The sequence below is a fragment of the Lissotriton helveticus genome, chromosome 3_1 (assembly GCF_964261635.1).
Source record: "Lissotriton helveticus chromosome 3_1, aLisHel1.1, whole genome shotgun sequence".
NCBI lineage: Eukaryota > Metazoa > Chordata > Amphibia > Caudata > Salamandridae > Lissotriton > Lissotriton helveticus.
This window is the reverse complement of record NC_136061.1, coordinates 402,282,858-402,307,154: the sequence shown is the minus strand read 5'-3', so window position 1 is coordinate 402,307,154 and position 24,297 is coordinate 402,282,858. Positions and strand designations below refer to the sequence as shown.

At 45.9% G+C, this 24,297-nt stretch overlaps 1 protein-coding gene across 3 annotated transcripts in view; it reads right to left on the bottom strand.

The window, feature by feature from the left end:
- The window catches only part of MYO1C (myosin IC), a 457,043-nt gene that overhangs the window by 291,287 nt on the left and 141,459 nt on the right, over positions 1–24,297 (bottom strand). The window contains exon 1 of one of the 3 annotated variants that reach the window (XM_078680172.1): positions 6,922–7,975. The exons of the other annotated variants lie outside the window; for them this stretch is intronic. Coding sequence (XP_078536298.1) covers positions 6,922–6,939 — 18 coding nt within the window. The 5' untranslated portion in view covers positions 6,940–7,975. Of the gene's footprint in view, positions 1–6,921; positions 7,976–24,297 lie in introns of those variants that run through there. 3 annotated transcript variants of the gene reach the window in all.

The window sequence follows — 24,297 nt, the reverse complement described above, 5'->3', positions numbered from 1 at the left end:
ACAAGTGTGGATAAGGACCGTTTCCCACAGGGTGATGCAGTCACGGTCCCCTTCTAGGTGGTCTGAGTCGGTTCGCTTAAAGTCACGCTCTCCGAGTCATAACCTCCTCTTCTGTTCACCACCAGAATAAAGGGTAGTAACGTGCCTACTGAGCAAGCAACTATAACAAATGGTGCCCTACAAAAAAATGCTACACTTCGAAGATGCAAACCTTACCTGTTAATCATTGAACGATGAAGCTTGTTCTAATGCGTGATGCAACTAAAAGAGGACACTCCCAGAAAATATGTGAATACCATTTTATTCTGTTATTTTTCTAAATGGACTATATGAGTTTGTGAATTTTAGTAGGCAAAACACATGCTTCAGTTGGGATTTTCAACTTTGTTTTGTGGCAATCAATGGTAAATTAGTGAAATGGTAGTTACATCAGAGATTGTCTTTCAAATGTCCATATACCAGTTCTGAGGAGTAAACAATCACACACCTCAAACAATGGAGAACCCCAGAAGGTGGGTGCCATAGTACAAATCAAACCACCAGATGTTTTCGGGGACGATAGGAATCAGCCACCCACCATCGAATTGGCATTGGTGACAGGCGTGTAAAGCAGGCCCCTGCGACGCAAGGCGAGCCCCAACCCTTCAAGGGGCCCCATTCAGTCCAAAATCAATTAATTTAAGTAAAGATATGAGAGACTCAGGGGCCCCTCGTCACATTCTGCAGGGATGCCCAATCATTTTGCCTTACACCGCTGATTGGTGATCTCGAGTCAAGTCCCTAATCCACTGTCATAGACTTAAATGGGCGGTGTAGAAGAAAGAGAAACTGGTCTTCAACCCACATTTTCCTTCCATTGGCACTGCATATAGTAATCCTTACAGTTAACGCAAGGTGAGTGTAGATGGATCATGCCAGGCTATCACCACATGAACAAATGTAAGTTCCCTCAAGGCCTATCTCCAAGCTGAAATGAAGCAAATTTCCTTAACGGCTTTCCTGAAACTGTATTTACTGTGTGATATGCGCGCTAGCAAGAACCCTAAAGCACTGTAGATGGAGAGCCCCCAAAGCACATCCAAGGAGAGAGTATCTTGGACATAAGGTGCAGGGGCGTTTGAAAGAGTATGACAGTCGGGAGGTGCTGACTGGATAGAGAAACTAAGTCAGAATGTACATCGTAGGGATCTTATGTTGCGACGTCACCTGTAGTGGGGCTTTTCAAAGAGTAGCTTGTCAAGAAGAACCCATAGATGGGCCTAAGAAATGTTGGTTTGCGAGGGACCTTGGAAAAGGTCCATTTATCAAAGTATCTGTGTTGGGCCCAGGAAGCTATAGCTTTGGAGGCAAGGGTCATGGAAAGTCCAACTATGACGGGACCTCTGAAAGAGGGATGGCTGTCCTTGCTGCAGTAACCATGTGCTACCCTGCTCCTTATTTCAGTGTCTGTTGGGTCCGGTAGGTTTGTCACGAGCCCCCATACCTAGCAAGTGCTCCGTATCAGTTTGGCGTAATGTTGGCCATGAGCAGATTACTCCACACTGCTGGAGACTGAAGTCCGCTCGTTGTGGAATTCCTTTCAATAGGAGTGACTAAGCTCCCCATTGACATGTCATGACACAACTGAAGGGTGGTGGCGGGTGATTTATAGTTGTGGTTTGCAGGCCTTTTGCCCTTCATTGCAGGTAGGGGACTACCAACTGGCTCGCTCTGGTAAATCTGTGAAGCCTGCCGTAAACTGGACCTCCTTCTTCCGCCAGAGACAGAGAGCGGTATGCCTGTAGCATGGTTTCGAGTACACGAGGACCCCCCACATAGAAGACTCTACCCTTGGTTGTTGTGCATCTTATCAGATTAACCACATTTTCAACAGAGCAGGTAATGGTTGCATTTGTTTTCATCCATTTTAGAATATACCAGTTTAAATAGGTCTGCATGTGGCCTGACAATTGTCATATCCTTACAAACACTGTGGTCATTTGTATGGTTCCTGTGGGAAGATCCCGCCAGAGAGCTGGAGCCTAGCAATAGTCCCTCCCTGGTTGACTGCAAAACTCTCTGCAAGAGATTTATATTCCTTACTAGCATCATGGGGTGTTTGTCATCAGCATTAACCACAAACAACCCGAACACTATGGGGAGTACTACCCTGCAAGAGGAAAGTACCTGGAGGGACATATACTTGGAACCGATTGGCTTCCTCAAAACATTCAGGTATTCCACAAGTTATGAATGGCTGATTGGCCTAGTACTAACTAACACTAACTCTGAAAATAAGCTGGCGCGTAAAATAGTTCACCTTTTGAGTTTGGTGAAGCTCTATACACCAGTGCGGAGGTCAAATTAGGCAGGGTCCGGGGTCTGAGGAAGAAAGGTTTAATGTTGCTTGCATTAGAGAAGGAGACAGATTGCCGTTTGAACCTAGAACCTGTCTGAACTCATCTGAAGAACAGGATCTGAGAACTAACTGCACAAATGCGATTATCCTGCTGCAGATCTGATAGCTAACCCCCACTGTCCAGCTCCAGAAGACTCAAGAAGCAGCACGTAGTACTAAAGGTGGTCTTTGCTGCCTCCCTCCATGTTTCCTTGTGAGGCAGATCTTCCTTGTACATGCAACAATGACTACCAGGTGTGAAAAAATGCTCAAAAGCCTCTGGGGAAAGCTGCTTCCATTTTGCAAATTGCCAGAAGTGTTCCTGCTCCCCAGTGATAGCTTCCTTTTTTGATTCACCAATCATATGTGTAGCATGCCTTCCTGAGCTTTGCTCCTGAGTAGTTACAAGCCTCCCTTATCCAAGGACTGCCTCATCCTTTCCACTCATGGAAACTGCATTCTAGCCTCCTTATGCACTGTCTGCGTATATGCATCCACACCTAGACTATGCAGATTGTGTTCCACTGAGGCAGTGAAGCCGTCCACGCACTCTTCTAGCATATTTGAACATCACCGGAACAGCTGACTGTTAGCTATTGGCTCAGTTTCTTCAGCAGCATATGCCTCTGAAGACCAGCGTTGGCCTCCTCCATCTAAGAAATGTGTAATACTGAATACAAACAGTCACAGACCACTCCAGCCTTCTTATGGCACATCTACCACACAGCTGTATGCCATGAGAGACTTTAAGAATGCGCACAATGTTCCTGTCTTCCTCCCCGCATGCTAGGTTTGTCGATTTGACATCAACTAAGGGAAGTCGAAGGATACAAACATTTGGGTAGACTCTGTACAACTATGACACTATCGCGTCAATAGTAAGTTACCAAACATAATCCCAATAAAAGTGTTATCTTTTCATTAAAATCATACAACACTCGGTGCAAATATTTAGTCCTATTTCTGTTTTAAGTACCTGTTTGTGAGACTGGGGAAAAGACCCATTGGGGCACCATTAGAGCTTTATAGGGCTAAGTGTGTTACAAAAGAGTTGTATGGTAGCGAAATCTACACCACCTTACATGAGCTCCAAATTACTGAAAATATTTTTTGGAGAAGGATACTAGCCGTCCCTCAGGGTACTCCCGCTTTCACTATATATGAAGAATTTGCTATGGCTTATCTAACAGACCGGTTAGCCTAGAACCCGGTGTCATTATGGGTAGAAATTTTGACCAGTTAGGGGACATCTTCAAATAAAACGATTATAAGGGACTTACGGCGCTTGACCATGCCTCTCATATCCCGTGGCTCAAGTACATTAAGGAGTGACTTGAGAGCCTGGAGAATAGATCTTTTTGCTAACCCTGAAGTGTGCAACAAGAGGGAATTAGTTGATATTAAGGGGCTTTTCTTAAACAGCAGTGTATGGCTAGGGAAGAAAAGGAGCTATTAAAGCCTAGTGTACGTCACTATATTATGTTAAGAACCACGCCGATGGTGGAACCGTACCTATTAGGGTTTGTGAATTCATATGATCGATTTCTCTTGACTAGGTTCCGGTTTGCCCTCTTTTATCTTCTCCTCGCCCATCCCAGGGGTCAACATAAAGGACAGAGCTTGTTGCCCTGTGGCTGTGACGGAAGTTTCCACATGACATGCTCCATTTTTTGATGTTCTGCAGTTTTTATGATCTACCCAGAAAGTCTTCTATTATACCGATTGTGAAAAAAAGCAAATTTTAGGCAAGCGCGTCCTGCTTATATTTTTCTACAAATGCTTACGGCCAGTTATTTTTTTTATGTGCTTGGTTATTAAAAATCTGCAGTCAGGCTAAGGGACAGCTGCGATTAATCGTTGTGTGTTTTTAACATTCTATTTATTTACAGCACAACATTTTATTTATTTACGGCACATTGCACTTTGTTATGCCTTGCACACACTCTATGTTTATTAATTGTTGCTACCGGATGTGTTTTGTTAATTGGAATGATTTCTTCATACCTGGCCATGTTTGTGCGACCCTGTTGTTACCTGTATCTTGTTCATTATATTTCGCCCTGGTCACTTCCTTATTTGATATGGTTCATTTTACTGCATGTTTTTATTTTATGAAACCGAATAAAAAATGATTGACAACATTTTTTTTTACCTGATTTTCACCTCCCCAAGCCAACGACTTGACGGTTAGAGTTTGCCTTCGCCCTGATAGACAGAGTCTGAAAAGGAGATAGTAGGCTTCAGAGAGCTTGCAACAGTATCTGGTTCCAGAGTCAATATGCAGTACTTATTAAAAGGATTGCCCAGTTACACCAAAGGCCCTCGGGCGCTGGGGTTCTTTTCCGATAGTACCTTTGTCACAAAGAGCTCCGGAAGGTGCCACAAAGAACTTATGGAGGCGCCTAGCAAAAGTAACTCTAGTGGAGGCCTTGGAAATATATGTTGAAATATATGCTGAAAGTAACTTTGGAGGGGGCTTGAAATTAGCATCTTTGTCAGAAAGAACCAGCAGATTGATCTTGGGAGGGAAACCTTTGGAGGGGCCATGAAAGTAAGAGGTTTGCAATAGGAACCACTGGAGGGTCATTGGATGGAGTACCTATGTGAAAAGAAGAAGCAACAATTGGAGGGACTTAGGAAGGACCAATTTGGAGTTATCGTAGAAAGACTACATTGCAGAAAGTGTACAGGTTTGCGATTCCAACTCAAACTACCCTCCTGCCTGATTAGGATGGAAAATTACAGCAGGACACGAGCTCTGTAATTTCATCACATAGCTTCCATCTCATCAAGAGAACTCTGTTTAACTCCTCAAGCATTTATCCTGCCATTAATTTTTTATTTCTATTTGTAATGTTTCACCAAATAAAATACACGGGCCTACGCGAGTTTATTTGAAAATCAGGGATCCAAATTATTCTGCTTTTTTATGCAGAGCTTCAAGAGCTCAGGTACTGCAGTTCGGAAGACAGCACCATGAAAAACCGAGGTGCTGGAGACTGCAACTTGAGGGAATGTGGCAAAAAATGACAGAAGATTGGCTCATAAAATTGCAGCTCAAAACTCCAGAGATTATTACTCAATAGAATGGCATTCAAGAGACTGCAACATAAGAGGCAAGAGACTATGGCTTCAAAGACGCAAGACTGGCTTATGAGACTGCAGCTCAAGAAACCAGACGGTTTTTCAAGAGGCTATGGCTCTAAAGATAAGAGTCTGTGGTTCAAGGTACATGATTGACTCCCATCGGAATCCCACAGCCAGACTGTGTCCATGAGGAGGAGCATGTGCCATGATCAGTGTTGGAAGACAAACAGTGGCTTCCAGCAAGACCATTGTCGTCCCACTCAGGGGTTATTTCAGGGTGCTCCGCTTCAGACCGTCTTGCAAGAAAATATCTTTTGGTCCACAAATCACTTGCCATTTTCCGTTTAGCCATCATCCAACCCTTCTTCCTCATGTTGAGGTTCTGGATCCCAAGGGTGCCCTGCGCCTTGCTCATGAGTAGATCCTATAGCACCCTTGACCCTTCTGTTCTTATATGCTTTATATCACCCTTGTAATTGTAACTGAACTGTCGTGCCCTTCTATCCTGCAGTGCCCCGATGCTTTTTGCCTTATTTATGCTTTATAAATCACGTACTTATAAGCAAATCATACCTATTGGGGGTGGGGCACCGTAATTCATCAAATAACAGTAATGTCTTAGACACCAAATACAATCAAATCTCTGCAATCAGTGGGACACAGGGGCTCATCAAATCATGGAGCAATCAGGAGCTGTAACTTAAGCCATGAAATCACAGCAAAGAGGGACACAACAGTCAAATCCCTGCAATGAAATTGACACCATAAGTCACTGACTCGTGATAATGAAAGAGCTATCCACCTCTGGCCACGAGGGAAGTGACCACAAGCCAGCAAATCGTAGACAAAAAGGATATGTTTATCCTTCCAAAGACACACCCAAAACTCATTAAATGTTGACATCTTTAGCGTTTTCAGTGTTGTGCCATGTGTCCATCCTTTGCTTTCCACTTTTCCTGGCTCAAATCCAGCCCCATCGTCTCCTGAAATGACCTTCATTTATCAGATATGTGAGCTGTGCCACTCTTACTAATGATTTTGTTTGAAATTCTCGTGAACCTGGGCTGGCACACATAAATTGTTAGATTTGGATCCCCAAAAGTATGCTATTCATTCTCTAAGGGGAGGAGATGTGGCCTACAGCCAAGAATGAGGAACCATGTTCGAGTACCAAACTCCAAAAATACAAAAACATACAACATGCATACACTCAGGCATAAATATACGTGAACACCACACCCACCGGTGCACAAAAGTCTGCTCAAGGGATCACTGCCAGGTATGTGCATAGCAATATATCCCGCATCAATGGCCAGACAAACTTCTAAAGCATGCATATGCACATGTCTGCACACTTGGTGAGTGAGATGGGCCTTATGCGCACCAACCTCACACAGCTTACAGGTAATATTTAACACACGTGGCGAAGAAAACACAAAATTAAAGCAAACGCTCACCGCTGCCCGGTACTTCATGTCTGCAGGTCAGGATATACTCCCAGTAATCGATCAACTGCAAAGGGCCAGAGCCCTGGGAGAAGAACCGAGGTGTTCTAGCTAGTGAAGCAGCAACCAATCATATCCATGTCAGGGTCGAATCGAGGCCCACTTCCGGCAGAGCGAGCGTTCACACAGTGCAGAACCAGAGCTGTGTACTGGCGAGGGGGTCCGGACCCAGGTCCAGAGAGCTGTAATGCCGACTCGAGGAAAGCCTTCTTTTAGAGAGCACAAAACCAACGCCAATGAAACCGCCAGGGCAGCGCCGAACAGAACCAAGGGTCCAAGGAGCGCTGCGTAACACGTCAAGTCCTCACCCAGTTGAGTCAAGTTGGGGTCCAGAGATGGCAGAGTCAGTGGGTAGTGGTCACTGAGGTGAAGGGTGTTGAGAGCTGGGTCCCACACAGCGCAGAGCTGGCGTGGGCTCCAGCCCCAAAGAGACAGCCCGTGAGATCCACCAGGGTAAGGCCTGATGCCGGAGGAGTCGGGGCCAGCAGAGGAGCTCGGAAAAAACAAGGCTGTCAAAAAGACTTCAGATCTTAGTAGGTCTGAGGTTTCCAGTAGAGGGCTGAGACGGGTCTCGAGGCACCCACGTCACGGCCTCTCATACATATTCAGCCCCGTTCTAGGAGATCCCAAAGGCATCCAACGCCCCCCACACCTGTGGCAAGGCAGCGGTCGCAGCGCTGACCCCCACATTCCAGGGGTGACCTCGGCTCCTCGCTGCTTGGTGCACTCGAGAGTGGGAGGAATAGCAGAGTTCGATGAAAAGCCAAAACACAGGAACAAAGGTCAGTCCACACTCAGGGCGCGCTCAGTCCTTGCTCCTTCTCAGCTCACATCCACCCATGCAGCCGGGCTGCAGAGCTGGGACTGTCTGCTGCGTGGAAACGGCCCACATAAAGATGTTGCTTTTTCCAAACTGAGGAATGGAGGGGAGTGGAGAAGGGAGAGGCGAGGAGCCTGGAGAGGCCGCCAGAGGAATGTGTCTTACAGGCTGGGTCCTCGGGCTGCCAATGACACGAGTCAGAGGGTGGAAACTGTGGGCTGGGCCGAGAGCTGGGAAAGCTGAGGGAGGAACGGAGAGGCATTGGGAGGAACACGGACTGCTCGCAGCCCTCACTCACAGCACTGAGCCCTCGCGGCAGCAGACACCCGCCACTGAGTGTATAGGAACCTCACAGCCCGGGTGTAGAAACAGACTGCCCGCAGCTCTCGCGCACTCTACCGAGACCTCACGGTAGCAAAAACATCCCTCGGTGAATGTACAGGGGGCGGCTGTGCCTAGAGCTCTCACTGCCTGCTCCCTGTGAGCCGTCACTCTGCAGAGCCCGGCCTCAGAGGTGGCAAACGTTCCTCAGTGAGTGCATAGGAGCACGGGCTGTGCCTAGGGCCATCACTGCCTGCTCCCTGTGAGCCGTCACTCTGCAGAGCCCGGCCTCAGAGGTGGCAAACGTTCCTCAGTGAGTGCATAGGAACACAGGCTGTGTCTATGGCCCTCAATGACTGCTACCCGCGAGCCCTCACTCTGCAGAAGCCTCGCGGGCAGCAAACCCCTCGGTGAGTGTAGGGGGCGGCTGTGCCAAGGACACTTACTGACAGCTACCTATGAGCAGTCACTCACCGACCGTGCATAGAAGCGCAGTCTTTAAAGAGCCATTAAAGAGCCATGCAGATTAGGACAGCAAACAGCCGTCACTGAGTGCACAGCAAGGCAGGGTGTTAACAGGGCCCTCGCTGTCTGCACAGAGTCCTCACGACCGCCCCCCTCCCCCACCACCGAGTGCATAGCAGGGCAGGTGTGTATAGCGGCCTCATAGGCTGCGCACGAAATTACAGCCATCTCTGACAGCAAAAAAATCCAAGTTGAGCGCCCAGCTGCATAGTGCAGGCGCCCACTGGCGACTGCACAGAGCAGTAAATAAGAGCAGTGACATGGCATAAACTGTGGGCAGGGCGGAGAGCTGGGACACCGTGGGAGGCGAGATAAACATGTCATTATTAGCATGAAGGCCTCGATCCTTCCAGCCATCCCCTTCGGCCCCCGCTGCCCCTAAAAGACACACGCAGTGGATCAGCTGATACATTCAAGAGCTTGCCAGAAACACCACCCCTGGTACAACACACTGAGGGAAGCACGGCGCGTCACGTCCACCTCCGCGCGCATCACAAGCAGTGATGGTGCGTGGGACACTCCATTGTTACAGCAAGGCGGGGGTCGGCGGATTCACTGGCGTCACAGACATTGTAGTCACAAAACACTAGATAGGGCAGCCACATTTCACAACCTTCTAATAATCGCGGACACAAGTCATGCACTCGATTAACCATCCTTTAATGACGAGAGTAGGGCGAGCCTTTAGAATGAACATTACTTGCTGCTTTGTGCATAAACAGCCACCTCAGGGCAGGCGTAAAATGCACGCACTGCAAAGGGTAGGCTGAAAGCAGAGCATGTGCAGTAAAACCGAGGGCCCACATTTCACCACACAGTTCCACGCACCCCCTCCACATGTTTACCTCACGCATGCACGGAAAGACCTTCAACGTGCTCGAGGAAATCGGGGGAAAGTGCTGTTTAAAAAAAAATCTGTTTTCCAAACGTTCTCCGCACTTTTGCAGCCTCTAAACGAGGCTGTAATTGTGACGAGGGAGGCGTGTAACGAGAGGCACCAATTACAGCATTCGGTGAACGGAGGAATACAGATTGTACACAGTCCACACTGAGTGCACAGGCAACGGTATAGGCCCTCCTGAGCAGCACACAGCCCCTCTTCTATAAATTTCCTCATACATTCGAAATATTTTTCTGACTTTTTGGAGATTCAATGCACTGAGCCCTGGCTCACTGCAGAGTCCTCACTCACTGCACAGAGAAATACTGACTGCATCCCCCCAACTCACTGCACACATACCTCACTCATTGTATAGTCCTCACTCACAGCAGGGATCTCACTCATTGCTCAGAGAAGTACTGACTGTGCATGCCCTCACTCAGTGCACACATCCCTCACTCATTGCAGAGGCCTCATCCATTGCTATACTGACTGCATCCCCCCTACTCACTGCACACATACCTCACTCATTGTATAGTCCTCACTCATAGCAGGGATCTCACTCATTGCTCAGAGAAGTACTACATGTGCATGCCCTCACTCAGTGCACACATCCCTCACTCAGCAGGTATCTCAGTCATTGCTCAGAGAAATACTGACTGTGCATGCCCTCACTCAGTGCACACAGCCCTCACTCATTGCAGAGGCCTCACCCATTGCTCAGAGCCGCCCCTGACTGATCAAACACTATGCGGTCCCTTACAGCACAGAGATGCACGTACTGCACAGACACTTCACTCACTACAAAAAGAAGCACTGTCAGAGAGCCCCGGCCGACTGCACAGATGAACCATGATTCAAGAAGGACACAAGCCAGGAACTGCTACAATATTACAGCCCACTGATGGAAGAGCTCGTGCCAGATTAACTTACCTGCAGATAATCACCCGGAAAGCAAACGGCTGTTTAAAAACGAAGCACTGATTGTAGGTGGAACAACATTTTACTAAATATATACGACCTGTAAAGCAGATCGGTGCCACGGCCACCTAGTTCTTTAAATCTCTCCCAAGTGGATTCATCAGTGTATCCACCATAACTGGCTGCTATTAAACCTGTCAGCTCTAGAATGATTACAACCTCAAATATTATAGGTGCATATCCCCTGCCTGCAATCTTCAGGCATCCAGCTTTAGTATAATTAGTCTTACGTTTAGATACCAGCTAGAACTGACATTTTCCTTACAAATAATGCTCCAGTGAGGGATGAGAGCGAGGTTATCAAAGTACAGCAGTATGTTTCTGTGTTTTGGGAAACCTAAAGAATTGGAGGCCTGTCTGTTAGGGACTTGATTGCATTCACTGAGTAAAAGCTTCCCTGCAAAATCACAAAGCTTTGGCAAATCCAATACGATTGACACTTGCCCTAGAATGCTTAAAAAAAGCAATACAAATGCCTGCTCTAGCGTAAAACAATAAAAATAAAATTGGTAAAGCCATAAGGTCTGATTTTCCTTTTGAGTCCTGACTAACATTAAAAAGCCTACTGCAGTAAAAAAAAAAGCTTTTTGTATTCTGTGCATCTATGAGATAAAGAATTAAATATTTCATGATAGTGTACTTTACAGATGTAAAATATTCCCTCAAGCATTGCAATGCATGCACCTCGTGGAAGGTGACAGGATACACTAAACAACTAACAGCATGAGGAAGGGAGATTAATACACTTCTGGATTTATCCAAAGCCAATTCCATGCATATTTTAAAGAACTGTTAACAATATATTATTGGAGAGCTGCGATAACACGCCCAGCCTCAAAAGGATTGTTATAAATACACAGTTGATAGATAAAATAAAGAAATACACGTGTGATGACAGTATGTATCTTTCAGATGTAAAATAGTCCTTTCTGTGTCTCAAAGGAGGCAGAACACTATATATACATAAACAGCCAATACAAAGAAGGTGAGACTAAAATACTCCTGTTAGGTGATCCATGATGTGACTGGTAATGTCTGAAGCGAATGGCTAATAGTTTCTGAACCAAAGAATCCAATGCATGATGGAGGTTGACCTAAAGCCCCATGGAGTATGTGTGGAATCCAATATGCTTGCATTTAATCACGCTTACACTGCTTTTATGCATTACAGCATAGCATCAACACTGAGCAAATTTAGTGCACTTTATAACAGAAGCGCAACATAATATTGTACACCTGCCATCATTTACTTCAGGCTTGGGTCAGTAAAAAGTAAATTTTTTCTTAAAACTAAGCACATGCCTTGGGGGAGTTAAGAGGGAGCAGAACAGTTCCTTTCTTTTATCCAGGCACAATCTCCGTGTGTCAATGGAAAGCCATGAAGGTGGCTTAAACCCATTCCTTCTCTGTGAAGGAAGGCCAGGGTACCCCCACCTGCATTCGGAGGGTATAAGCTTTAAAGAGGATTAACGGAACGTTCACTCAGCATTAGAATGCAGATATTTTTCAGAAGCACAGTTTGCATGGGGAGAGATCTACCAGCGGGATCATCATATAGATCATACAAAAGTATTAAATGTATCTAACCCTATAGGAGTGAGCACCCAAATGTTACATCAGCTAAGGCAGTACAATCTTAGCGCTGCCATGATATTCTGTCCCAACCTGTACTCTAGTCAGCCAGTGGGGAGATCTGGTCACTATGCCACCTGCACAGCATGGTTACTGCCCAGACTTAACAAATGACCCCCTGCCCACTGGCATGACCCAATTAGAAACGTATCACTGCTTTGGAATTATTGTGCGGGTCATGCGGATAGCTGGACTGTTCCCAATGACCGCAGCTTCTGAATTTGTTTTACCAAGTTGCATTGTTGTGAGCTGTTCTCCTGTGTCGACCACAGAGCCGAGAGCTCTCAGTGAAACCTGCTGGCTCTCCTTGGTATTGCCGCTCTGGAGGATTTACATGGGTTTGAGACACGTGGTCTCCCATGCTACCTAGGTGTAGAGTGGCCTAGGAGAGGCTTGGGATAAATAGCAGTTGTGTGTTCTCAACTACAGTAAGCCTGTAGGGAAAGCTTACATCCACAAATAGGAACACAACTAATTACCAGTAGAGAAGTTATCAGTACCGATTGTGCCCCGAGCAATTCACGAGGAGAAAAAGGAAGCCATACTCAATCAACGCCCGGTCAAGCACCAGCAGAAATGAAAACACATTAACAAATTGCTATCGAACAATGAACAGAAGAGAAAGAAACACGGCACCTAATCTGCTGCACACCCAGCAAATTACCAGCAGAGAAGGAAACATAGTACGTAAGTGTGAGAAACTCTGAAAGTGAATGATAGCGAGTGAAAGCTTCCCGGGCTGCAAAAGAGCTACTGACGCGGTGGATACAGATTATACGTAAAGAGATTAATCTAAATCAACCCTAGCTCACATTTTGGTAGCTTGATCAAACATAAGGTTTAACCTTCTACAAGGGTGTGCACAATTCTAGATGCATTGTGACATAATTCATGCGTTCAAAGGCTCAAACAATGGAAAGTAAATCAAGCACTGGCAAAGTCTTTCTGACTTGCTGTTAAAAAATGACTAACACTCTCTTGGCAGGACAGAAAGGAAAGGAGCAACACAAAATGCATTCCCATAAAATGCTAAAAGAAAAGGAAAATGTGTCTCCCTTGCCTCTTCTCTTAAAAACGTGTAGCGAGCTACTCATGGGGGAGACGACATATGAACTCCCTGGAGTATTAAAATGGAATAACATAGTTCCATGAATGTACTCAGTGGCATATGGCATCCATTCCCAACATAGTAAAGAAGCATTGCACCAGATGCGGGACAAACAAATAACAGGGAGGGAAGCTATTGAATAAGAAGCAGTGATATGAGACAGACAAGAACGCCATCCAATAGGAGCAAGGGGCTGAGAGAAAGCCAACTGTATGTATATATTTCATCCATTGGAGACGACAGGTCTTCGACATAGCTCTGCTAATGCTGTGTAGGAAGAACTAATAAAAGAAAATTCTAAATTACTGTGAATTCATTATTAAACAATAAACTTGCCAATATTAGCCTAAGCATGTTCAAATACACATAACTGGAAGAAATTAAAATTATAGTCTTAGAATAAATCAATGTCAAGTCATGACTGATTTCTTAATTAGAGTTCTCCCGTGCTGCTTGTGCTTAGATTGTGGTACTTTTTTTGAGAGTGTGTATTGTTTGCTTGTTCTTTTTACGTGCTCCTATGCCGCTCTATCTCGTTTTTGAGCTGCTTTTATGCCCCTCCGTTTTTTGCTTTTCTGTCTCGGGACCGACCCTCCCCTCACTCGTCGTTTGCTTTTCCAGATTTTTCAAAACTTCACTTTCCAGTAAGTCACTTTTTTTGGCCAGTCTTGTCCGAGCCGCATTACAACACAACGCCACAATTTATTACTTGTTAATTAAGTTACATATTTCAGCATTCACTAAGGGTGATTTTGTTCATGATTTATGCTAGTTTTGGTCGAATTCCCTGTAATGCTTTCTTCCTTTTCAATTTGGGAAAGCCAACATAAGTTTCATCTTGTAATAGCGTACCAACTGGTAAAATTGCTACTTGCCTAAATTCAACTGTAGGTGTGCTGTTAGCAGTTCATATGTTGTGCACCTCAATAACATACAATACCACACTCATCCCATAATTTACTATGCAACAGGCATGACATAACACACCATACTTTAAAATAAATGAGCATAACATAGCAAATTATACAATAGGAAACAATACCATACTATAAAATAACAGGCAATACTATAACATAGCACGCAATAACAGCCCATCCAATACTTTCAAATGACAGACCATAACATACTATACAATTACAGGTCCTGCCATATCCTACTATCCAATCAAGTCTCCCTGACCTATGTTTGCCTGTACCCACTCCTAAGCCCTCGAGTCAACTGTCCTTTGTTTTATGCCTTTCAGTTTGTCAGGCTGGCACCTTCACCTCTTTGAGAGTTTGCCCTCTTCTTTCCCCTTCACGTCTCGCCTAATACAGCGCATTTGCAAGACAATCCCTTTACTTAGGGGGTTTTCAGCCCACCCATTGCTTACCATCAGTTGGCTTCATCATCATTTGCATTTTGCATGCTCTTGTTTGGTCAGCAAGTATCATCCTCACATCCTCTTCGTGGGTTTGTCCCAGCCCTGGAGCATGGCCATGGTCCTACTGGCCTACAGGGCAAACAGGCAGTGGCCCACAGGCTGCTTTGAAATGTCAGTGGTGTGGGCCGCTGTTTATGGCTGTTTATAGGCCTGGTGGGCCAGTTTGATTTCCCCTATATTAAAACAAACTTGCCTGCAGCAACCTCAAATCTATGCAGTCTCCCATACCTTGCAAAACACTTACAAAGCGTCTCTTTACAGTTCAGAACTGCCACAATATTCAAACATGGGCCACCTATTAGCTATCTAATTCACTCATATAGGCCACTTTTTATTTTGCTGCCATGGCCCATTTCCTACCCAAGTCAGACCCCGAGCATGGCCCAACTACTGCTTCCACTGGTCGCCCCTTTCATAGGTACTTTTTTCTCCCTTTTATTTGCACCCCCTTTGTCTCTTCCACCTCCCACATTGTTGCTTGCTCTGCCCCTCCCACACCCCCACTCCTACTGTGTTGCTGCTTGTTTGGTCCACCCCTCCTCTGTTGTTGGCTGCCCTGTCCACCCCGGTCTCACCACAAATTAAAGCACCCAAAAGTCACACCAAGATGCTACAAAGATTCAAACGGCACTGCACTCCCTGCTCTGTAAGGCCTTTTGAGTGCTGTCTTCATGTGGGGCCAAAAAGGTGCACATCAGTACAGGAGTAAGAACATTAAAAACAAATTGTGCAGGCAGTGAATATCATACATCCTAGTGTTTTTTTCTAACTTCCAGATGGGCTGCTGTACAACATAACTAAAAGAAACTGACTAAGCCAATAGCTCTCCCATCGGCAAGACCTATTGTCTTTGCCAATGCTTGTTTTCAGCTTTGTCCCAGTGGTGCTTGTTTCAAAACAGTGCCCGGTGGAAAAGGGCTCCAGGAGGTGTACAGTGCGAAGGGGCTTGTAGTCAGAGGGGCTCTAGGTACTCACAATCATTTTAAGCGGGATGAAACAGGAGATGAGTTTTTGCTGGTAGCATCCCGACTGGATACCGAGCACAGCTTCGATTAACTCCTTCTGATCGAAGTCAAGAGTTACTGTTTGGAAATCCCTTAACTGCAAACTATTTCAAACTGGGCTATGGGGACAACATCTTCAGTTCTAGTCCTGAAGTGACCAGAGGCTCCTTACTATCATGGTGGGGCAGTAGTGCCACACTGACAGTCCTCGGCATCCGGTGGTCAGAGTGCCTCAAAATTTGTTTTTGAGTCAAAGAAATGTCCTCCTTTGATCAGTTTAGGGATGAGTTAGCCAGCTATACGTGTCCCTCTCGTTTCTCTCTTTGGTGGGTGCCGATTTGGTCATACAATTTAAGGCTCAATAAAAGGGCTGATTGCAACAAAAAAAAAAAAGTACTTTTTTTTAATCTCATGCGTGATTTTTTACAAAATTCCTTAAACTTGCACATTTGTAACCACCAACTTCTCCACTTATGCCAGATAAAAAAGTAAATTCGCGGGCACACCGCTACCAACCACCTTCTACGAAGTGCAAATTTAAATCAATGTCGTATCTTTTAATAGAAGTGCAAATTCCGCCATAGATACACAGTGTCCCGCATCTTTAAGATACAACAGTCCATGGCACAATTCGGAATTAAGAAAAATGTGAAACGTTCAGATTGTGAGGGAGGGTTATCTAAACAAGTTTCCAGCAGCAAGGATTGTTTGGTCAGGCATGCTCTCACGCAGGACATGGGGCCCAGGAGTCCGGGTGAGAGCTGTGAATGTCTCAGTGAGAAGATTGAACGGTGAACTGGCAAGGTTGTGCTCAGCGAAGGGCCGCTTGCGCTACTTACAACACCGGATGATTTCGGGTGAAGCGATGTACCACCAGGATGGGGTACACCTATCGGACTTGGGAACGGACATTTCATAAGAGAACTTTGGTCTTTTATTTTGAACGCAGGTGGGGAGGGCGTCAGACCTAAGGGCCTTGGCCACCCTCGTGGCGGAAATAGGACCTGCGATCAATAGACAGTGGTTGATGGGAGGCCGCTTGACGGACTCCATAGGCCAGCTCTGAGGGGGGATATGGTGAGCTCTCCGCTGGGAGGAAGTCAACACCGGCTGGGGAGGCTAGGGCGACAGAATTCGTGCCTCCCGGGTGTCCCAGGGCAGCCTTGTGGTAGGGGGGTGGGCCCTGGTAATGCCGGACAAGGAACAGGGGTACGGGCCCACCACTCTAAGGGGCAGGTGCATGGCACCTGGCATAGGATACCCAGTGCGAGATGCGAGCCAGATGGGGCTCCTCCCTTAGGGCTGGAAATGTGATAAGGACATGGAATATCAGAATAACGTAATGTGATTATGATTACCAATTATGCATGTGTTTTTATGCTCGTCATGTTTATCCAATGTTAAGATTAAACATGGCCTTTTTTACCACACCAGAATCTTTGGTTATTGCAAGTGTGTGGAATATTGCTTTGGTAATCTTGTGGAGGGCGGGGCAAAACTGGAGGGTACGGGTCCTATAAGCGGGATGAAACAGGAGATGAGTTTTTGCTGGTAGCATCCCGACTGGATACCGAGCACAGCTTCGATTAACTCCTTCTGATCGAAGTCAAGAGTTACTGTTTGGAAATCCCTTAACTGCAAACTATTTCAAACTGGGCTATGGGGACAACATCTTCAGTTCTAGTCCTGAAGTGACCAGAGGCTCCTTACTATCATGGTGGGGCAGTAGTGCCACACTGACAGTCCTCGGCATCCGGTGGTCAGAGTGCCTCAAAATTTGCTTTTGAGTCAAAGAAATGTCCTCCTCTGGTCAGTTTAGGGATGAGTCAGCCAGCTATACGTGTCCCTCTCGTTTCTCTCTTTGGTGGGTGCCGATTTGGTCATACAATTTAAGGCTCAATAAAAGGGCTGATTGCAACAAAAAAAAAAAGTACTTTTTTTTAATCTCGTACGTGATTTTTTTACAAAATTCCTTAAACTTGCACATTTGTAACCACCAACTTCTCCACTTATGCCAGATAAAAAAGTAAGATCGCGGGCACACCGCTACCAACCACCTTCTACGAAGTGCAAATTTAAATCAATGTCGTATCTTTTAATAGAAGTGCAAATTCCGCCATAGATACACAGTGTCCCGCATCTTTAAGATACAACAGTCCATGGCACAATTCGGAATTAAGAAAAATGTGAAACGTTCCGATTGTGAGGGAGGGTTATCTAAACGTTTGTGTGGCCTAAAAAATGAGTAATCAGACATTTTAAAGATTTGAGGAACAAAGACACTGTGTCCAATGAATGTTTCTGCTGTGCAAGCCTGCTGCCTTGCTCATTTCTGTAACCATGGCAATGTAATAAACACAAACATGTCTCATGCTATAATTTTGCACTGCAAAGGCCAAGACAGAAGTCAGGCAGCCTGGTAGTCATTAGGTGGACTGCAGTTAAGATGAAAAGTGCCCACGGATGCAAATGAGCCGAGACGAGGGTAAGGAGCTTCTACAGCATACCGACACGTCACTGCTGTCTACAACAAGGACCGAAGACCAAAGGCGATCGGGGTCAATGCTCAGGATTTTAAGTGGGCCGGGTCCTGCCGGTGCTGAGACAGGTCCCTATCGGGCTCTCAATTTTTGCCCTCATCCTCGGGGTGGAAAAAAATCTTAACTGTGAAGCAGGACCACCGTTCACTGCCTTTGGTGTAACAAATAAACTCGTTATAGTTCTTTCAGTCTCATCATTTCAGAACCGAAGCCTTTTTAATTTTATATACAACGAAGCCATTGTTGTTGATTATTTATCTTATGCAACTAACAACCATTGACAAAGCCAATAGTCATGGCTTGTTGTAGGTGTAATGTTACTTGTATTATATATCTGGGCGCAATGACAGAAAGAGATAGCAACATAGCAGTCGGGTAGTTGTTACCTTAAGTGTTTTTAAGCTAATTAATTACATCGGCCTCTCCCCTTCGGGAGACACCGCCACCACCCCTGTTCTTTCATCCCACTTAAAGCTGTCAATGGCCATCACCGCCCAAAACGTGCACATTACTTTACTGGCACCTTTGAGCATGTGCAAGTCTGGGTAGGGCCCAAGCCCTCATCGGTTTCGTAGATCTGGGCACCGGGTTGCTAGGGTACAGCAGGATAGGGGACCACAGGTGTGCCTTTCCATATTTGGGTGTGCAGAGAACCTCGAGAGTCATGGATGCGTACATACGTGTGAGTGTGTGGGGCCACAAGCACTTAGTAGGCACAACTACAGAGGAACTGTGAATGCACGTTGTACACCACAAAGGTGAATGTGCAGGAAAACGAGCGAAGGCATTGATAAGTGATAAGTCGAGCGCAGGAGGCAGAGATACAGACAAAGGTATACTGAGCCCTGCTCACAAATCAGGAGCTACATTCTGATTTCAGTTTGCATGGAGATTGGAATTACGAGTGGTCTAATAATTATCGCAACCTCAGTCTACTACTGACAGATTCCGGCGTTTCGAACTTGCAAAAATTCCTTAGCAGAAAAAAACTGGAAAAAGGCATACATGCAGACTTTTGGTGTGTTTAATACTGAATATGCACGGCGAGCCTTGTTCAGAAGCTGAAAAGTCAGCATTAGAGGTATTTAACACAACCAGTAAATATCTGAACCCATAGAAACAGCATTTTAGTGGGAGCGGTAAATACCGAACTTTATTCCGCAAAATATCCGAGTGGTGTATGTTCCATGCTGAGATCTGTAGTCACGTTTAAACCATTTTAAAATAAGGACTACAAGTTCCAGTATTGAAAGAAAATACCGGGAATGAGTGGCTGCTCGAGCACGGACTGGAAAACTTGAGAACCCGAAGGCGAATGAACAGGAAAACCAGTACAGGCAGGTGTTATACAGTGAACTAAAGCTAAAATAAAGCAGACATACACATAGATGCGCGTGCAAGAACGAGGATCAAGAAAGACCTGGATACACAGGGCGGAGTGCAAAGAAAAAGAGGTCAAATGTTTGCACAGACAAGTATGCATGAGCTAGAAGCTCAGGGGCGTACGAGAGACGCAATAAGTGCGTGCGCAAGAAGCACGTGCTCATCAGGCACAGAGGCACAGGACAACCTGGTGCGTGCATGAGGTCAGAAGCAGAGAGACACTTAGTGGACGACCAGGGAGTGGCTGGAAGGCGCCGAAATATTTGACTAAAGCAGGTAAATATAGTCAGGGAATGCAAAACACGCGTTGGTCTTTCTGCCGTGTACAGTTCTCAGAGCCGGGGATGCGCTGCGGGAGGCGACCGACTCACCAGATTACCATCGGAGTGACGCCGAGGGGAATGGGGGCTAAGGAGTGTGTGTAGGCCGAGGCCAGCGAGAGACGGGGTCTCTACATAACCATTACATTTACACCCCTCCTGTGGGCCAAGTAATATGAAATGAATACAGCTCCGCGGGCGGCACGGTGTACAGCGCGCTCTGTCATTACTATTACAGTGAACATAATGAATGCGGCGCAGTGCATTGGGCCTCATCACCAATATTACAGTTAAAGTAACGGATGAATGGCTATATTAATGCAGCTCTGCGGGCTGAGGGCAATGCATTGGGCCTCATCGCCAATATTACAGTTAAAGTAACGGATGAATGGCTATATTAATGCAGCTCTGCGGGCTGAGGGCAGTGCATTGGGCCTCATCGCCAATATTACAGTTAAAGTAACGGATGAATGGCTATATTAATGCAGCTCTGCGGGCTGAGGGCAGTGCATTGGGCCTCATCGCCAATATTACAGTTAAAGTAACGGATGAATGGCTATATTAATGCAGCTCTGCGGGCTGAGGGCAGTGCATTGGGCCTCATCGCCAATATTACAGTTAAAGTAACGGATGAATGGCTATATTAATGCAGCTCTGCGGGCTGAGGGCAGTGCATTGGGCCTCATCGCCAATATTACAGTTAAAGTAACGGATGAATGGCTATATTAATGCAGCTCTGCGGGCTGAGGGCAGTGCATTGGGCCTCATCGCCAATATTACAGTTAAAGTAACGGATGAATGGCTATATTAATGCAGCTCTGCGGGCTGAGGGCAGTGCATTGGGCCTCATCGCCAATATTACAGTTAAAGTAACGGATGAATGGCTATATTAATGCAGCTCTGCGGGCTGAGGGCAGTGCATTGGGCCTCATCGCCAATATTACAGTTAAAGTAACGGATGAATGGCTATATTAATGCAGCTCTGCGGGCTGAGGGCAGTGCATTGGGCCTCATCGCCAATATTACAGTTAAAGTAACGGATGAATGGCTATATTAATGCAGCTCTGCGGGCTGAGGGCAGTGCATTGGGCCTCATCGCCAATATTACAGTTAAAGTAACGGATGAATGGCTATATTAATGCAGCTCTGCGGGCTGAGGGCAGTGCATTGGGCCTCATCGCCAATATTACAGTTAAAGTAACGGATGAATGGCTATATTAATGCAGCTCTGCGGGCTGAGGGCAGTGCATTGGGCCTCATCGCCAATATTACAGTTAAAGTAACGGATGAATGGCTATATTAATGCAGCTCTGCGGGCTGAGGGCAGTGCATTGGGCCTCATCGCCAATATTACAGTTAAAGTAACGGATGAATGGCTATATTAATGCAGCTCTGCGGGCTGAGGGCAGTGCATTGGGCCTCATCGCCAATATTACAGTTAAAGTAACGGATGAATGGCTATATTAATGCAGCTCTGCGGGCTGAGGGCAGTGCATTGGGCCTCATCGCCAATATTACAGTTAAAGTAACGGATGAATGGCTATATTAATGCAGCTCTGCGGGCTGAGGGCAGTGCATTGGGCCTCATCGCCAATATTACAGTTAAAGTAACGGATGAATGGCTATATTAATGCAGCTCTGCGGGCTGAGGGCAGTGCATTGGGCCTCATCGCCAATATTACAGTTAAAGTAACGGATGAATGGCTATATTAATGCAGCTCTGCGGGCTGAGGGCAGTGCATTGGGCCTCATCGCCAATATTACAGTTAAAGTAACGGATGAATGGCAATATGAATGTTGCTCCTCAAGATTCAAGGGTGTACAGTGTGTCCCTCCATTCATACTAAATATAAATTAATGAATCAAGGAATAAATATAATACTGCTCAATCAATCAATCAGGAACATTTGTAAAGCGCGCTACTGACCCGCTAGGGTCTCAAGGCGCTGAGGGAGGGGGGGGGGGCTGCTACTGCTCGAAAAAGCCAGGTCTTGAGTTGCTTCCTGAAGGAGAGATGGTCCTGGGTGAGTCGTAGGTGGGTGGGAGGGTGTTCCAGGTCTTGGCCGCCAGGTAGGTGAAGGATCTTCCTCCGATGGTGGTTCTGCGGATCCGTGGGACGGTGGCGAGGGCGGAGCTGGCGGGTTGGCGTGTAGAATGTGAGGCAGTAGTTGAGGTATTCGGGGCCCAAGTCGTGGAGAGCCTTGTGTGTGTGGGTGAGGAGTCTAAACGTGATCCTCTTGCTGACGGGGAGCCAGTGCAGGTCCCTCAGGTGGGCGGAGATATGGCTGTGTCGGGGGATGTCCAAGACGAGTCGTGCTGAGGCGTTCTGGATGTGCTGGAGTTTTTTCTGTAGTTTGGCGGTGGTCCCAGCGTAGAGGGCGTTCCCGTAGTCCAGACGGCTGGTGACGAGGGCCTGGGTGACCGTTTTCCTGGTTCCAGTGGGGATCCAGCGGAAGATCTTACGGAGCATACGGAGTGTGTTGAAGCAGGAGGAGGTAACGGCGTTAACTTGCCTGGCCATCGTGAGGGAGGAGTCAAGGATGAAGCCCAGGTTACACCTCTGCAGGCTGTGGTGCAGTGCACTCTGCCTGTTCCATCAATATTACAGTTAAACTAATGGAAACGGTGGGTTAAAAAAATCCAGATCAACACGTTTAAGTGAGCGTTCAATTTACCACAGAATGCTTCCCCAGCACAAATCCGCCTAGAATTCGGCCAAATAAAGCAAGATCTAGTCTCAAGAGCAGCAGCGATAACAAACGGGTACAAGGTCAGTCATTCCCAAGACTCTTCAAAACCACCGACCATCGGAGCACCACACATATCTGTGCACCTTTATGAAGCTGCGGAGTCTCACAGATATATTGGCGGCTAGAGGGTCATGTGATGCGTTCAAAAGGGGAACCAACAGAGCCACACATCTGATATCCTCGCTAGAGGACAACAGTAAATATATCTTCCGTTCGCACGCATGGATGACAATAAAGCATTAGAACACTTTGGACTCCACCCCATACATGTCTATTCCATTCTCAGCAGGCACAAAACACAGCTTCTTGTCTTCACGCATGGGTAACATACCAGCCCTAGCAGCCAGACCAGCATGGAAACACACCGGCCCGAGAGTGTGCAGGCACTGCAATGATCAAGAAGAGGATCTTATTCTCCTGATTTGCATCTGTCCTCAGCTGCATAAGCCCAGGCTACTATATTTAAAGCACAGTTTTAATGACAGAAATATACCAACATGCAGGGAAGCCATAATCTCATGTTTTCACACTGGCGGCCCACAATTAATTTGCAAATGTGTTAAATTCCTGGAATAGCCTGTTGCCAACAACCAGATGTCAAATAACTCCACCACAATAGTTAACTTTCAAGCTATGGCAAGTAGTGTGGAGTGAAGCCATGATCACCAGGCCTTGTGAACTCACTCCGTGAATGCACCAAATCTTGCACTATATCATGTATAGTTGCTATACCAAGAAAGAATTTATACCGCACCGCAACCAGTATTTAACAAAAAAACAATCCTCTATTCTTTAATTCTTTCTATGCATTTTGCCCGTACTTCACTATGTCCAGCGATAGGATGTACGTTCCTCTACTATCCGCTACCAACTAGCTAATGAATGTATACATAATGTAATCTAAGCTGCATTTTTACTACGCATAGCGATAGGATGGATAAAAAAACACATCTCGCCTCATGATAGGAAACTCACAACAGACAAATCAGATAGACTGGTGGATGGTAGCATTCACAAATTATAATGCTCGCTTACTTTGCACAAGTGTGATAAATTGAACCCACCACTTTGTTTAAAGCATCTGCAGGGTTGGCAACAATTTGTAATCCTGTTGCATCTTGTACATCTGTTTACTTTAAAATCTTAGCCTAACAAGAATAAGCTGCATGATCTGACGAAATTGGCTAGAAGAGTTCACAAAGTAGAACGCTTGCTTACTCAGCATAAACATGTGATAAATTGGACCCAATACTTTGTTTTAAGCACCTCCTGCGTTGGAAAAATAACCCTGTTTCTCTAATACATCTGTTTTTAAAATTTAAGCCTAATAAGAATAAGCTGTATGATCTGACGAAAACTCTTTTTCAGACTTATTTTAAAATTACATTAGTCAATTGTGTAATGTTATGTACCAGTATTTCTGTAAAATTATTACGGTTTTAATTAACTAAATCAATCAAATTGACTTGAACTCCTAATGGATGAATGTCTATCTTAATGCTGCTCTAGTCTGCAGGCTGCGGCGCAGTGCACTCTGCCTCTTCATCAATATGAAAGTTAATGAATGAATGCCTATATTAATGCTGCTCTGCAAGCTGCAAGGGTGTACAGATGGCCCCTCTATACATATTACATTTAAGT